This window comes from Myotis yumanensis, unplaced genomic scaffold (genome assembly GCF_028538775.1).
Source record: "Myotis yumanensis isolate MYYU_CA2020_CCGP unplaced genomic scaffold, mMyoYum1.0.hap1 SCAF_4, whole genome shotgun sequence".
In the NCBI taxonomy this organism is placed as follows: domain Eukaryota; kingdom Metazoa; phylum Chordata; class Mammalia; order Chiroptera; family Vespertilionidae; genus Myotis; species Myotis yumanensis.
In genome coordinates this window covers 15,175,626-15,193,357 of record NW_027223755.1, presented here as the reverse complement: position 1 = coordinate 15,193,357, position 17,732 = coordinate 15,175,626, and the positions used below count along the sequence as shown (strand labels likewise).

At 45.3% G+C, this 17,732-nt stretch overlaps 1 protein-coding gene across 7 annotated transcripts in view; it reads right to left on the bottom strand.

Annotated features, from left to right (window-relative positions):
* TRIO (trio Rho guanine nucleotide exchange factor) overlaps positions 1-17,732 on the bottom strand; it is a 318,911-nt gene that overhangs the window by 155,301 nt on the left and 145,878 nt on the right. For all 7 annotated transcript variants that reach the window (XM_070411908.1, XM_070411909.1, XM_070411910.1 and 4 more), the window contains exons 8-9: positions 16,027-16,158; positions 7,102-7,332 (exon numbers count right to left, since the gene is read on the bottom strand). In XM_070411908.1, coding sequence (XP_070268009.1) covers positions 7,102-7,332; positions 16,027-16,158 — 363 coding nt within the window. The remainder of the gene's footprint in view (positions 1-7,101; positions 7,333-16,026; positions 16,159-17,732) is intronic.

Genomic DNA, 17,732 nt, shown 5'->3' with positions numbered 1-17,732 from the left:
ATTTTTCCAGATGCAAAATAGAAATTCCTTACCAAACCAAAATTGACCTCATTTTACTTATTTTAGTTACTTCCTTGTTCAACCTTTTGGCTTTTATGTAAATCACTGGAGATACCAATGTAGACAGAAATGGACCTACCATGTTTCTAGCTGTGCTTTTAACTACCTGAGTGCTGCTGAAATCAGAACCTTCTTGATGATCAAATCAACAATGTGGTAGTGATTACAACAAAGGACAACTGACCAACTGAGCAATGTCATCTCAAATTTACTAAATGTAAACAGGTAACCAAAAAGGAGGCCTTCACTTAAACAATGTCAATTTTCTTAAAGGCTAGTACTTGGTATTGCTGGAAAGTGATCTACTATTATACTATTAATGTCACTTACCCACAACGTTTAAAATCACAAATGAAGAAATACTGAGTTTAAATTACCGCCTCCACTCCTCCTCCTATCTTGGGCTGCCTGACACTTTTCCCCAATGCTCCGAGCCTATTTGATCCCTGAGCCAGTGTCTCCGTCCTGTTCTCTCCTTCCCTGAGGCCAGGCCACCTGCTACACTGCACGGAGGAGAAAATAAGGCCTGGGCGGCTGGGACCTGCTAGTAGGCGAGTTCTCTCCCTTGCTTTCTCCAGTGCCATGTATCCACTCCTAAGGTGACTGATGAAACCTCAAAATAATTTTTTTAAATGTCTCCTTAAGTAGCTACTTTCCTTGACTCTGGTGGGTGGGCAACTGCAGCTTCTGAGAAAGCCCTTTCCCTAGCCAGGGAAGCCTCGCATAAGTATTCCTTCCTTCCTAAGGAGCAGGGCAAGTCAATGCGACTCCTGATTAGCTCCCAAGTGAAGTGCCCCTCAGGTCAAGAGCGATGAGGCAGCTAGAAACCCCAAGTCATGACTCTTTTTGAGGCTCTGTTTTATTACCTGGAAAAGGTGGGGCTTGGCCTGATATGATCGCGAGGGCTCCACATTCTATGGCGTGCAAGACCTAACTTTTTCAGTACAAAGAAACAGACACAAAACTCAACACCCATCTGTGGGCCTTGGGGACATAGGGAAGGAGGAGAACAGGCCCAGTGCTTCCAGCTACCAGACAGTAATGCCGGTCTCCCCTGCGCATCTTTATTTCTCTCCACTGGAGCCAAGACACTCTGTTTCATTCATTATATTTCAAAATAAGTCTGTTCTAAATATATATAATTATTCTTAATATTGAAATATCTATTTTTTAAAGTGGTTTCTAAAACATTCCAAAACAAACTAAGCCCAAATATACTAAGCTCACCTGGAAAAAGAATCTATCAAAAAACAACAAACAAACCCCACAAAACCCGTCAAATTATTCCAGCAAAAGCAGGGAACAGAGCCACAATGCCCTCCGTTGCAAGAGCTACTTCTGCTTACCAATATGCCCTCCTATGAAACGCCACTCCATGCACTTTCCTGGCTGAAAGGAAGTGTGGGTGAAATCAATGAAGAAGGGCTCACAAAGGGGTTACAGGCTTTTAAACTTCTCGATCCATCCATCCATCCATCCATCCATCCATCATCTTTAAAAAAAAATCACCAGTTCTCCTTGTATTACCCTAGTTTTAATTACAAAAACAACAGGAAATTTCTTTAGAAAGGCAAAGAAACTCAGGAAGAGGAAAGAAGAAAGTAGGTAGGTTATTATTCATATAGTCTCACCTTAGACATTCCCCAAAAACCCCAATCAAACCATCACTCTATCAACACAGGTAAATCCTTTTAGTAATTTTCTAAATGTTTGAAAATTATTTTTCCATTTTCAGATTAGAGATGAATGTAAAATAGTCCAAAGTTGTCCAAGAAAAATCTTCCTATGTCCAGATACTGTTATCTGGGGAACTAAAGTTACTGTGTATAGATTAAGTCCACTTACCGACTATATAAATATATACACACACTCAGGTATGCAAACACACATGGATGCACACTTCCCTGCCAGCCCACCCCGGCACTTTCCCCTTAGGAGCTGTGGCAGTAAAAGGGAGGCCCCAGCTGCCTGGGGTTGCTCTCGGCTCTGCCCACTCCTTATCGTCCTGGATCCGGAGCACCTGCATCCTCAAGGGCTCGAGGGCCTCAGGTGCCCGCTCACTTCCGATTAACACCAGTCCCCTGGTTCCTGCTTCCAGTTCCACTGCCTACACTGCCAGCTCCCACACTTGTGTTCTTGTATTGTATCCATTTTCCCACCTTTTTAACTCCCTCCCGTGAACCTTCAGCTGTGGTTACTAGGATTACTGACAGTCATGTCTCTTTTGGGTTCACTAGGACAAAAGGTAAGTAAAGCTGTGGCTCTACACGCCAGGAAGACCATTGGTCAGCCTCTATCTGCTCTCAGCAGGCTACTCATCCCAAACATTTGCCCTCCAGCATTTCCGAATTCAAACCAAGAAACTCTCAGAAAAGATAGCAATCCTCTAAACCAGTGGTTCTCAACCTTCCTAATGCCGTGACCCTTTAATACAGTTCCTCATGTTGTGGTGACCCCAACCATAAAATGATTTTCATTGCTACTTCATAAGAAATTTTGCTGTTATGAATTGTAATGTAAATATCTGATATGCAGGATGTATTTTCATTGTTACAAATTGAACATAATTAAAGCATAGTGATTAATCACAAAAACAATAGGTAATTATATATGTGTTTTCCGATGGTCTTAGGCGACCCCTGTGAAAGGGTCGTTTGACCCCCAAAGGGGTCTCGACCCACAGGTTGAGAATCGCTGCTCTAAACCACTCTTACAAGAGCCACAATCAGAACTGTGAGCAGGGGCATGTAAACAGAAGAGAATGTTCAACTGCTAAGGTTATAGAAGGATTCTGATGAATGGGATGCAGAAAACCCACCTTTCTGACTTCATGAGCATTAAGAGCAAGTATGTGGTGCCAACGTAGATATAGCCTTAAGTCAGGCATCACGAAGAGATGGCTTCTACTGGCAAAGGTCAGCAGCCGAGGACCCAAGGTGAACCTGTGAAGTTGCTTCTCTGTAGACCTGAAAGCCACTTCTCTGCCTCTTTGGCATTTCCTGACTTCTCTCCCTCTTTTAGAACTTGGCATTTAAGACCCTAATTTTTGCATTCAAGTATCAAAATCTTTAATATTTTAAAGATCTCATCACACTTGCAAAATTCCCATGAACTAAAACAATCACTTCCTTTCTCAGCCACCCCTAACTCCCCAACATCCATCAAATCTCCGGTTTCTTCAGGCAGATCTCCTAGTTGAATTACTTGATTCCAAAATAAATGAAGAAATGTTTAGCCAAAAGAATCTTTTAGCAAATTCCTTAAATTTCTTCATTAACTCACTCAACAAATACTGAGCATCTACTACCGCAGACACTTGGGAAACACCAGGAATAAAAACACCCAGATCACTGCCTCTGTGGACCTTACATCTCTGCTGGGACTTCTCCATGACTCGCATGGAGTCTGGCTCATCACACTCAACCGGAGCAACCTTTCTAAGGCAAGTAGCATCCTTACATCCACCCCCCACTGCCCACAGCACGGAGTCAAAGAGCTCTGAGTGCGGGCCCTTCACAGTGTGAACTCAACCTGGTGAAATGGGAAAAGTGTTCACTCCTCAGCAGGTTGGCTGTGAGCATCAAGTGAGCATGAGGGAGGAAAAGCACTTCCATGCTAGTGAGCACTCACAGAGCACCGAGAGGAGCTGGGTGCCATACAGAGGTCCCTCACAGCCAGTCACAGTGCACGCTAGGCCCTGGCACCACTTCACGGCATTCATTCCCTGGGTCCCTGCAATGGTGTCCTAATCTTACAGAAACAGGTCCTGAGCCTTCATGGCGGAGGTCGCCCTTCCCGCACCAGACCCAGCTCATGCCTTCCCACCTCTCCACACAGGGCCACCTGCTGCTCTCTGATCAGGCCCAGCCTCTGCAATCCTTTACAATTCTCACTGCCCGTTCCTCAACCTACTGACCTTTTACCCATCCTCCAAAGATCAGCTCAAACCCTGCCTCTCCCATGAAGACTTTCCTGGTGCCCAGCAATTGCTACTTTCAGAATATTCATTAATGGCCCAACATGAACCTGGAGAAAGTTCTTCCAGGAGCTAACTCAGCAAGGGTGACCTGCCCACACGAAGTCCTGCAAGGAGAGTGAGAAGTTTTTTAGGGGAAGGTCTCCCTTTCTGAGGGGCTTCCCCTGGGGAGGCCAGCCTGCATAGTGTGGGTCACCTCACACCACCTGCTGGAGTGACTAGATCCCACCCACCCCAGGGGCAGGCGGGCTGGACGAGTGAGTAGGAAAACGGGTTTGACAGCATCCTGCTTCCCAACAATCATCCCATTTGAACGAGAACGACACACATACATTATCTCGCTCTAGTGAAATAAAGCATGCTCTCAACAAAAACCACTGCTCGGCAGTAGCCCAACCATTTGCAGAGTCAACCAAACACCCAACTGAGGGCTGCTCAAATGTAGACAGAAGGCAGTGGGAATGCATGCTATTTGATCATCTGGAATATGGCACAAAGAGTACTGATTCTATTTTGAAATTCATGACAAAGGTTAACCTAGGTTAGTAGCTACCATATGTAGGGGCAAGTCTTCAGCAAGACCTCCCACTCCCCTACCCCATCCTTTGATTTGGACAAATGCTAAGCTTCACCGGCCCCCCACACCACAGCATGACTCCATCCGAAATACCTTCCACACAGAAATCACAGAATTGCCTTTGCTTGTTAACCACTAAAGCAAAATTACTCATGTTTTAAAAATCCAATGCCCCCTGCCATGTTCCCACCGGTCCGTCCTTGGGGGTGCGCTGTTAACAACAGTCCGGTGTCTGTTCTTCCGAGGATTTTTTCACAGACACATACTGTCCCAGGTGGAGGCTTGTTTTCATTAAAATGTCATCATTCCACACCTATGGGGGGTGAGCTGCTTTTCTCTTTGTCTCAGCAGTATTTACAGATGCTCCTCCTCATTCAAAACAAACAAACAGAAACTCACAGGCAGCTCTAGTCGGCTTATTATATGTTTGTGGGTTTTGATTGTTTTTGTCTTTACAAGTTTACCTTCTACTGACAACGTCTTTCTAAAGTACTACATTTTTTCACTTATTCTCAGCTTACCTCTCCTACTCCGTGCTCAGTATGGCAAAACTTTCCATGTGTTATAATGTCTTGAGTTTCAGAAACACAATTTTGGTGCTGACACCCTATGTACTCCTTCCAGGTAAAAGACTGCTTCGTCTTATCAACTTCGCTCCCGACTTCACAAGTCAAGCCTACACAGCAATTTTCCTGTTTGCATGACAAGTCCAAACCTTTCCCGGACATTTAATCAACGAAACCTTTCGCTTCCAGAGCACTCACCTGCTTCTGATGGAAGACTAGCAGGACCTGCAAGCATTCCGTGTTCTGCAGAACTTTCTCCTGCTGACACCCCACCCAACCGACTGCTCGAGAAAAAAGCTAGCTGAAAGTACTGGCCTCATTGTTGCCATAATTACCTTTCGAACACAAAAATTAATGTTTGCCTTTTTCAAATTCAAGCACATTAAGAACTTGGCGCCAAATCAGACTAGACTCCTCCCTATCCCCACGGCCTGCCTTTCCCCCTGCCTCCCTGGAACATAAACAGTCCAGTGGCTTATTCTTATGGGACTGGGGCCCCGGGGAGCCCCAGAGGTGGGGGCAGAGGGGGCCTGTTGCTGCTTCAGACACACGTCCAGAAAGTGTGTGGGTCCACGGGTGTGTAATGAACACCTGATCCGAGAGCCAGAGAGGTGGGCAGGAAAATCCTTTCACAATTACATTTACACTATAACCATTTCGTTGTCGAACGCTTTCGGACAATTCAGAAAAACTAGCACTCCCGCTTTCAACCTCACTATTTCAGCTCTCACAGGGACTCCTGCCACTGGCTCCTCCCCCACTCCCCGTTCTGTGTTGTTCCCCAGCAATTATCTTCCTGGACTCACACTGTTGTAAGGAAGCATGACTCACATCGACCCATGATTCCCGAGGCACTGTGCATGGGGGACTCCAGAGAGCTCAAAGACCGTAAGTAGAAGCAAAGCATAGTGTGTGAGAATTAAAAATTACAGCACAATGAAAAGAACTGTGAACTCACCCGATCCCCGTCGTGCGAAGAAGGGTGTGGAGTAACGTGGAGAATCTGTGTGTTCAAAGAACACAGCGCGAGTCTCCGCACTCTCAGCCCATTGGGAGGAAACCCACTCACCTTCAGGTGATCCGCAGGGAGAGTGAAATCTGAGCTCCTGCAAGTCTGAGCACAGCAGGCTCCTGGACGCCCAGGGGGAGCTGGTTGGGTCTATCACTGTGGCTTCCTGCCAACTCCCCTGGATGCCTGGGCTACCCTGCACCCCCCAGAATTCCTCAGCCCAGAGCTGACACCTCATTCACACCCTCTATTTTAGAGCAAGGACACAACTAGTATCTTATTTATCCCTAAAGCTAAGTCATATTTTATAGGCCCCCATTGTTTTAATCCTCAAAACCCAGGTCGCAGGACAGCCTTCCTTATTCCATACTAAGCAGAAAAACAGTATGGGGACTGGGCTTACTCTTATTTTTATAACAACATCAAAGGGATATCAACTGCTTAGAAATGAGAGTCACAAAAGTCCACTTTTCATTCATTAGGCAGCCATTTATTAAGCACCTACTGTGCCCCACAGGCCCCCAGGTGGGAAAGAAGTGCGAGCAGCTTAGAGCTGAAGCAGAGGAAGAGCAGAGAAACCTTACACTGTAACAACACCTGGTATGAGCACCTTTGCGTTATTCTCACAAATACCTTTAACTGCGAATGCCCTGTCTCAAGAACAAAACTCAAGAGTCTCCATGAAGGCCTAGCATCATCTCACATGCTCCGCGCATACGTGGGAGTTAGCGGCTGAAAACCGCCTGAGCAGGCGATCTCAGAAGCTGCGTGTGTGTGACTGTGAATTTGGTTTTCTCCCATCATCATCTCCCACTCGCTCCATCAGCACGTAGCCCAGCACGAGGACCCACTCACCTAACTCTCGGTTCAGCACGACCAGCCCCTACGAGGAGGAACGCCGCGGGCAACTCACCTGCTGGACGTCCTGCTGGAAAACGCACAGCTGCAGCCGCTGGTGGAGCCGCACCTTGCGGTGCTGCCAGATGTTCTCCAGCTGCCGCTGGTGGTGCAGCACCTCGTGGATGACGTCGAGCACGTGGTGCACAGCCTTGGAGTAGTTGGCCGAGGCTGTCAGGGAATCGGAGCTGCCGGGGGTCAGGGGCCGCTGGAGCTTGTCGAGCAGCGACTTCCCATCCTGGCTCACCTGCCCAGAACAGACAGCGATGAGGACCAGTGACTGCTCGGCACTCACAGTCTGCCCGGCCGTGCGGCACACTGTCCTCGACGCACGTGCGCACACAGCCATGTGCACACGCGCTCCCACACAAACGTGAGCCACGGTTTTATTCAAAGGCATATTTTATAATGAACAAAATAAAAGAAGAACAACTCCATCAGTTATCCAATGGCACTACAGAACCGAATGTGGTAACACATTGAGTTAAAAGAACACCTGTTATCATAAAACATTGTAGATGCTGTTCCTCATGAATACACACAGTATTTTGCCTTGTGACATAAGTCAGTGGATATAAAATTGCATTGCTGGGAAATCCTCAAATTAACATGTAAAAGTGGTAATTGTTAGAGAGAAAAACAATCACAAGAGCAAATTTTAATGTTGAATCTTGAAACCTCAGTTTTTTTTTAAACAATAATTTAGCACTAAGCAAGTAATATGTACATAAACTTTCTTACATAGTTAGATAGCAATTTTACTTCACAAAATAAAGAAAAAATTTTAAAATGCCATTTAATTTGGTTCATTTACTTTAAAAAGTAATGTTAATTAAAATGTCATCAGCTTTGGGAAAAGACTTCTGTGCTGTATTAGCACAGTGAACTACGGAATATACAATGAAATGAAAAGCATTCAGACTAACCAAAGAAGTAAGAAAAGATGAGGGCGGAATATGAAAAGAAAAGCATGATGTGTTTTTCATTTTTAAGTGAGTCTTAAGACTGAGGGATGATTAAGCCAAGCCAGATGTCACAGAAGGAAAACATGTCCGATCAGACAACAAAAAGGAGTCATAGAGCAACCGGCTGTGTGACTCAGGGGGCTTCTTAAAGTAAGGCTTCATCTGGGAGCCCTTGGAGCTCAGACACCTCCGAATCTGAAACCTCCTTGGATCTCGGGGGGGGGGGGGGGGGGGGGGGGGAGGGCGGGCAAGCAGAGCCTGGTTACAACACAAGAGGGCGAGGAGGAGGGGTGGGTGAATGGGACAGGCTAACACAGGGAGCCTCTAGCAACCAAAACCTGGAGGCCAGTGGAATTTTCTAATCTCTTCTTTTAATCTTTTAAAATGGTTAATCATGTTGGAATGTAACTTTTTCCCCTCATACCAGATTTTGAGATCTTTGTTGGAAGTGCTAACTGTGGCTTATGAAGGCTGCCCGTCATAGATTAAAATTGATCTAATACATCAAGATGGCAACACTTGAGCGAAAACAAGCCAAGCCGACGTAACCAAAGAAAACAGGTAGGAAAAGAACCAACTGAACCACTAGCAGGGTCAGGCATGTGCAAAAGCTAAACAGTGAAAATGAGCATCTTCTAAAGCAGGGACAGCCCCAGAAGTCGCCGGGGTCTGCACGGGCATTTCTGATCGTGACTGTGAGCAGGGGAGGCCCTGTGAGTGCCGGGCGGGGCTGACTGCCAGGGAGTCAGAGGCAAGGTGTTACTTCAACATGAAGTGTCCTGCTTTTGGTGATTACCTGAGCTAGGCGCTATTTAACATATAAACATGAAGTTACTGCTCTCTTTTTCTTGCCTCCTCTAACAGTCACTGATTTTTCTGGGAATGCAGTTACCATGTGAATCAAAGCAAGGCCTGCTTTTCTTTGGAACTTTACAAGAGTTGCTTACCATTTCAAAATATCAGCAGGTAACAGCAGTCTAGTATTTGAGTCACCAAACCTAACTCATGCCGAGTCTGCATCTGCAGTTGCCATATTCATGATGGCTTTATATTTATGGCCAGAGCATGAATATCTTGTTTTTTTTCTCTTCTATTGTTGCATGTACTTAGGCATTTATAGACTGAAACACATTTTATCATACATCACCTTTCTTTTGTCTCTAATTTATACCATAGCATATATGAAACATATATATGAACATAACTAAACTTTATGTAAAGCTAGATTACTAGCCATACATTTATTTCAGCAGGCATCATAACCATTTGTTAAACATGCTTTGGTGAACATGTCAGATGGACATTGAACCGAAGGTGTGGCAAAAACCGACAGATGCCTCCTCAAAGTCACTTCCTCCAGAGCCAAACCCCTACGGTCAGGTACAGCAACACCCCAGCTATAAAACCATATTTCCCAGCCTTGATTACAGAAGTGGCCAATGTACAGAAGTAAAGCCTGTTGAGTGGGACTCCCAGAAAAATGCTGAATAGGAGGCTGGGCATGCTCATTCCCCTTCCTCGTCCTCCTCCCCGATGCCAAGAACGTGGTGGAGATGGCTGGAGCTTCGGCAGCTATTCATGACCTTGAGGGAACCTTAAGGATGACAGCCAACTTGCTAAAAGAGCAAAACAAAAAGCAAACGGGTCCAGAGAGCCTCTTACTAACAGAACCACCACACCAGCCCTGGAATGCCAGCCTTGGGGCTTCTACACGGGCAGAAGGCAAACCTCTATCGTAAGCCATTGCTTTGGATCTTAAACCAGCAATACAAGATGGTTTTCCTGCCCTCACCACGTCTCCAAAGATATCCATGTGACACCATTAATATTCCACCACTGAGAGGGAAAGAGTAACCCGAGCAAGAAGATTCCAGTGACTGCCGCTCGGGAGTGTCTTTGTAACGGCTCGAGAGGAGACACGATACTGGGTTGAGAACATCACGCTTGCTCATGGAGGAGGGTGGTGAGGAATGGCTGAGTGCGGAACACACAAATACCTAAACAAAAGACAACTCACTAAGCAAAGCTTTGCCTTCTGGGAATTCCAAAGCAGGGGTTAAAGTGTCTCTTGGTGCCACTGCTGGCTGTCACTCAGTGGTAGAGATGGCAGCAGAGATGGCAGCAGAAGTAGCAGGAAAGACTCTGGGCAACAAAACACATCTGCATCCACTAGGACCAGACAGCCTACAACGCCAAAGGCACGCTCAGGCACCACATTTCCCCCAAAACCTTTCAGAAGCAATCCTATTTTATCTCCCAGACTTGTCAACTTAAAAGGTATTCTTCAAGCACATAAATGATTTCATATAGTTAGCAAAATATTTTTGTTTTTGTAAGAACAATAGTAGTATGTAGGGGGGAAAATGCTAGAATTTTATGAAGACTAATGTCCTATTTTATAGAAAGAGACTTTTAAATGGTACAGAATAACCAGAAAATTACTGAAAGAAGAGATTGAAAAGTATATAGAAGCCAAAATATTCATATACAATTCAAGTACTAAAAAATAACACATTTGTTTATGGTATGTGATATAGTTTTGATTTCTTAGCTATAGAACCAGATGAATTAATTTGCTTAAGTTACACCTTTTGTCTAAAAATGTGTTTCTAGCCTTTAGGCAGTCAAACCCTATCCCCCAAAGGGACAGTAGCTGCAAAAAACAAAATCTTTATTACCAAAAAGCAGCACTTAATCTTCTGTAATTTTTGAACAGATCAAAGTGGCTCATTGTTTCAGGTTCTGCTCTCTCCCACTCCCTCTCCCTTCCTCTCTCTGAAATTAATAATATATATATATATATATATATATATATATAAAATATATATATATATAATTTATATATATATATTATATATATATATATAATTTAAAAGTGTAGGAAATATTCTTCCAGAGATATAACCCAGTCAGGCAAAATACACAAAGGCATGGTTAGAAATGATTAGGCAAAGCCTGTCATAAAGAAACAGTAGTCCTTCAAAACTTTCATGAAATGAATTGCACTATGTGCATTGACCAAACCAACACCATCTGTTTTGACTCTCTTGCAGGGCTGGCTCGCTGTGGCCTGCGGTGCACAGACCTCCATGCTAAGCCTGGAAATACTTTCATAGCCACCACTAACCTTTCCAGCTCTTAGGTAAATATTCTCCAGAACGGTTTTAGCAGAGCCGGGAAGAGTGATGAAGATGTCAGCGTGTGACTCTCAAGCTTTATTTTGTAGCTAAGAGTGACACTCCTCAACCAAACAAGGGCACACTTCACCTTTGTGTAAGGAGGTCAAACCTGTCGTAACAGGGCTGCACGAAGAAGCTCCTACCAGTAGCACAGGCCAGTGACCTTCTGGAAGGTCTCCTAAGCCAAGGTCTTCTCCCAGCCTTGGGAAGGCCACCTGAGAGAGGGAAGGCAGCCTGCTCCCCTTCGGAGCTCTCGGCCCCCCTCTGAGACGGTTCTTTCCCAGGTGAGTTCTTAGACAGCAGCTTGTGGAGGGCTGTCCTATTTCTTTTAGATTATTAGTTTCTTACTCAAAACCAGGTCACTCTAACTGTGTCTGACTCCAACACCTCTACCTGGGATTACCAGAAAGGAAAAACTGAAACAAGACAGAGACCAGAAACTGCTGGGGTAGCCCAGTTAGTAAGTCAGATTCACGCAGAGAACACCTGTGTTCTGTAGATTCCGCGTGGGCTTGACCTTTTCCGCTCCTGGATTTCAAGCCCTTGCAAGTTGTTTGGGGGAAGGAGGGAGACTGCTGTGCGGCCTGTTGGCTCTGATGCGCTGCCAAAGGTTGACGGCAGCACCTGCACACCTCCAGCGATGCTGCAATACTTAATGAGGCTCAGAATCAACAGCTTCCTGGAGTTCCTCTGGATCAAGGCAGATGAGCTTCCACACACACCGCGGACACGTGATCTCAGTAAGCGTACTAGCCAGGGGACGCACTTTACTGTCTGTTTTCTCCCATGCCAACAACCCAAATCACAACATCACCATGTATCCAGTGCCTTCAAAAAGGAGCTCGGCCAGCTGTGCAGGCAGCAAATCAGCCACATCCACGAAGCCTGCCGAAGTGCGCAATAGGTCAGCGTATCTGTTAAATTGAGGAAAAGTGATGCAGAAACTAAACCCTGGAGTCGCACTGGATCGGAGCGGGCCAGACGTGTGGCGCTTCACCCTTCTCCTCCAGGAACCGCCGGCCGAGCTGCAGGGCCGGGACCTTCAGCAGGTGCATGGACTCTGTCCACAGTCTCGCCTCACAATCCCAATACTTATGTTCAGGTTTCCAGGATGGCATGGGCATATGAAATAGTCATTTGTATGAATTCAGCTTGTTGAGAAATCAGTTGATGAGTTTGCTTGCTTAAAATGAAATGTTAAAAATAACCACTCTCTATGCTGTTTCTAAAACTACAGCTTATCCCAGGCGTTTCTATGGCTTCACTCTCCTGTGGTCAACTCCATCAGACATGAGCCCCAACCTGGCGAGCTGCCGCAAGGGATGTTTACCAGGCACAGGTATGCTCCTGTTGCTAAAACACAAATGGAACAACGTGGGACAGGTCTAATTAAAACACAGAAAAGCAGGCGTTTGTGTCCTGGGAAAAAAGTGGGGGGAAGAGTTCCCACTGCAAACTTACTATCATCAGATACTGAAAACTATAGACACAGTTGAAAGAGAAAAATTGTGGGATGGAGGGAGAGGACAAGAGAAAAGAAAAAGGAAGAGCAAGGCTTGCTTATAAAATCCCAACTCTTAATGACCCTGCACCCACAGCAGGCAAAGGAAGCTTTCCGTGGATGGATGTCCACTGAGCAGACCCACCGCCTTTGGAACAGGGAAGGCTGTCTCAGTGTGTGGTCTGTGAAGCATCTGCATCAGTTGCTGAATCACTAAAAGAGCCCATTGAGCATGGAGATTCATGGGGAGAGGGGGGTATGTGTTATGAGAAACTTCACTTTTAACCAGAACACCCAAGTTAGAAAACCACTAATTTAGGAAATAAACAAAACAAAACAAAAACACTTAAAAAGCATGACAGCCCTTCCTTCCCATCTTTCTTCCCCTCCCCTCCTGGCATGGAGGACATGGTGCCAGGCGTTCTGAGGAAGTGGGTGGGCAGGGTGAGGGGCTCACAGAGGCCAGGCAGAAAGGTTGGGAGGTTGAGCAAATGCACTGAGTAAACAAATGAGTTCATACACTGAGGGAGCCGGTTTCGCTGCTGCCTGGGAGGAATGTATAAACAGATGGGGAAAGCTGGAGAGGACTCTGAGGATCTGATCAGAAATGGAAGCACCAGTAAAAACACACGCAGTTTTAAAGTAGAGATAGACACAGGTAGATGGGGCAGTAGTTGTGGATGTGTGTGGATGGATGGAAGGATGGATGGACAGATGGATGGACAGATGGATGGACGGTGGACATTAACATACATGTTTCCTGACTCTAACTGTTCAGAGGGCCTAGAAGCACTGACACCCACAGGTAGACAAGCCCTCGCAAGCACCCAGATCCTAGTTTCTAAATACCACACAACAGCACAGGAACCAGAACTTCTTGGTGAGATGGTTGACCTCAGGGACGATGCAGGGAAAGGACAAGATGAGTCGGGACCATCTTGGTATGCCAGAAAGTAATGCTCAAATAATGATAAGGATGTATCAAAAACACAAAAAAGGGACTCCTGCTAGCCAAATGTGGACAATTTAGGCATCAAAATAGAGTATTGGATTATAGCCCATTAAATATAAAAAGATTTTATAAATCTATACTGAATGAATGAATGCATGAGAATAAAGCTCTTCCTTACGCAGAAAAGGCTGCCTAGTGAATACAGAGGATGCGGGCGGAGGCCATGAGAAGTCCAAACCTGTTATATCAGTATATCTCTTCACAAAATGCTCATCAAGGGCAAACTTTTCTCTTTTTTAAAATATATTTTTACTTATTTCAGAGAGGGAGAGAGATAGAAAATCTTCCCATTTACCTGGTTCAAATGGCTGTCTCCTGGAGTGTATGGAGCAGTTGCTAACAAGTATTTAGACTAACTCTGTGGTTTAAGACCCCAGCTTGGGAAGCTGTCTACGTGCCATTGAATTATTAGTGCCAATTTGAAATCTAATGAATCGGCACCACAGGTAAACACAGTTCCCATGTCAAGATGCCCTTTTTCATAGAATGTAGTGGTAACAGTGAGAAAACTCTGTGCTTTGCTAGCAGTACCCAGGGCAACAGGCAGGCTGAACCGGCAGCTGGGCCAGAGCACGACATGGTCGGGTCACGCAGGAAAAGGCTGCAGCCCGGCTCCTGCCAACCCGGTCCCCTTGTGTGTGAGCTCCTCGATCCCACGGGGGCAGGAACCTATCACTGAAATCAAAACCAGCTTCTTGGAAGACCCCCTTCCACGGTGGATAACAGGTCATTCACTTTCTATATTCCAGGTCGAAATCAGATGATGCACAGAGACAGTACACGCAGGAAAGAACTTAATGTATTTGACACAAAATCTTCATGAATCAGTGCAATACAAAATTACAGATCTGTTCAATTCTCATTTTTACTATAAAAAGGCTATCACTTATTGATGTAGTTCCTAAAAAACTAGATAATCGAACTAGTTAGTAAACACTGGATGTGAAGTTAAGAAGCGTATATAGAGGTAACTATTCTTAATTCCATGGACAGCGTAAAATAGTGTTGAGAGATAAAGGGATCTTGTTAGGCACAAAGGGAGCAAGAGAAACAAGCATGTAGATATCAACTTCCAGGGGAAGAAGGTTTGACCACATTCCAAAGCAAACGTTTTAATTCCCCCTTCGGCACTCGGAGGCCAGGAGACCTGGGCCGAGGACAGGAGAGTGCCAGCCTCTTGGGGAAGCAGGAGGTGCCAGACTCAAAACAAAAGGCCAGTTTCTTCCCACGACTTTCACAGTGGATGTGGTTCACATCAAGGAAGACTTGGATTTAAAGATTTACTAAACATCTACTCTGTGCTCCCCTCTGCCTGGACAGTGTGGCTCAGGGGTTGAGCGTTGTCTCATGCACCAGGAGGTCATGATTTGATTCCCAGTCAAGGCGCATACCTGGATTGCAGGCTCAACCCCCAGAAGGGGGCGTGCAGGAGGCAATCTATCTCTCCCTTCCTCTCTCTGAAATCAATAAAAACATTAAAAAAGAAACACAACCCACAAGTGACACGCCTTGACCCACCTGTAGTTGTCATCATCACTGCACCTAACATGATATGACAGAGGGCAACTGAGAACGTGAAGCCGGCCTGTCAGGGCTCACGTTCCGGCTCCACCCCCTACAGCTCTTGACCTGTCACTTCCTCGCTGAGCCTCAGTTTCCTCATTTGTAACAGCAGGGATAATACAGTACATGCCCCAGACTTGTGAGCAGTAATATACAAAGTCCTTACAACAAAGCCTGGCACAGAGGAAGGTGGCAGAAATAAACCAGGGTAATTACATGAAATAATTTATCCTAAAATAAAGAAAACACTACCCTGAGATTTCTACAACAGCGAGCAGCTTTGCATATTTGAAAAAAAATAGTATGTGCTTGCAAGGCAGAGCATGAGGCTGCATCGGGTTTGCACCTTTTCTAGAAAGTTCACTCAGGGAGGCTAACTGAAGTTTGACCAGACTGAAAAGCATGCAGACATGTGTTTCCTGAATACATGGAGACAAGAAGACAGGGATTTCAGAGACTTAGCAGATGGAAATCTGAGCCCTCTAAAGGACACCCACAGTGTCACAGGCCGTGAAAGGTCTGCTCACTGCCAGCCACCACCACCCTCTTCTCCTTACTAGCTTTCACCCCCTACTCGAGTTCAAAAGTTACAATAAAACTGAAGTTTCACTCAAAAATCAAAAGTTTTTTTTAGGCCAGCCCAAACTTCCTTTTCCCTAGCCTTCGTGCGATGACACAAAAATAACGTTGCTTTGCAAACATAGTAGAGAGGCCCGCCTACCTCGGAATACGCCAGGGTGATGTGCTCGTATATGCCCTGGTGGTGATGGATGGCGTCCTCCAGGTCCTGCAGCTCCGAGGGCAGGTCCACCTCTCCGCAGGCCTTGCACCACGAGTCCACGTTGCTCATGTACTTGGAAGGTTAAAAAAAAAGATGATATCTATCAATGGCGATGTAGAGTGAGAAGAGGCTATTTTTTAACGTAGTTTTGAAATAAGGGTAGTTGAGACATTCTAAGAACCTGGTTGAATCTCCATCTCAAATGGCTCTCCTATGAGTTCTCAAACTGGATTCCTAGAATCCACCCCTGGTTTAGGTTCTGGCAGAGCTGGAGCTGGGCCCGGGAACCTGCACCTGAAATGATGACTTCAGGTGACTCCGGGGCCAGGTCTAGGAGCGCACCTGGAGCAGCTCTGCCCTGCATTGCTGTTCTGGGCATGCCGGTTAATCTTCCCACTCCGACGCTAAATTCACATTTCTAACCGCCCTGCTGTGTCAGCCTCCAGCCCCAGCAGGACAGCAGTGCAACTCTCCCGGAGCCGTCCAGCTCTCCTGCTTTCCTCTTTCATTCAGTTGCTAATGGTTTCATTACTTTGCATATATTTGCCCAATTTTCTCAACACTACTTACTGAACAACTGTCTTTATTTTTTTTAATATATTTTTATCGATTTCAGAGAGGAAGGGAGAGGGAGAGATAGAAACATCAATGATGAGAGAGAATCATTGATTGGCTCCTCCTGCACGCCCCACACTGGGGATTGAGCCTGCAACCCAGGCATGTGCCCTTGGCCAGAATCGAACCCGGGACCCTTCAGTCTGCAGGCCGATGCTCTACTCACTGAGCCAAACCGGCTAGGGCTGAACAACTGTCTTTAGCCCCCTTCTTACACCTCATACAAGAATAAACTCAAAATGGATTAAAGGCATTAAATGTAAGATTCAAAACTGGAAAACTCCTAGAAGAAAACACAGGCAGCCAATCTCTGACGTCTCTCTGAGCAACATTTTTTTTCTGATATATCTCTTTAGGCAAAAGAAACAAACAAACAAAAATTAAATAAACAGGACTACATCAAACTAAAAAGGTTTTGCGCAGCAAAGGAAACCATCAACAAAATAAAAAGAAAACCTACTGAATGGGAGAAGATATTCACCGATGACACATCGAGAGGGAGTTAAAATCCAAAATTTATAAAGACCTCATACAACTCAACAACTTAAAAAAAAATCCCATTAAAAACTGTGATAGGACCTGAATAGACATTTCTCCAAAGAGGATACACAGTTGGCCAATAGACATATGAATAGATGTTCAACATCACTAATCATCAGAGAAATGCATATTAAAACCACAGCAGATATCACCTCACACTTGTCAGAATGGCTACCACCAATAAATCAACAAACAAGTGTTGGTGAGGATGTGGAGAACAGGGACCCCTAGTGCACTGTTGGTGGGAATGCAAGTTGGGTTCATCACCATGAAAAACAGTGTGAAGGTTCCTCAAAAAATTAAAAATGGAACTGCCTTATGACCCAGCCATTCCACTTCTGGGTATATATCTGAAGAAACCCGAAACACTAATTCAAAAGAATATATGTACCCCTGTATTAATTGCCATGTTAATATGGAAGCAGCCGAAGTGGCCATCAATAGTAAAGCAGATAAAAAAGCTGGGGTACACAGAGGGTGGGCAAAAGTAG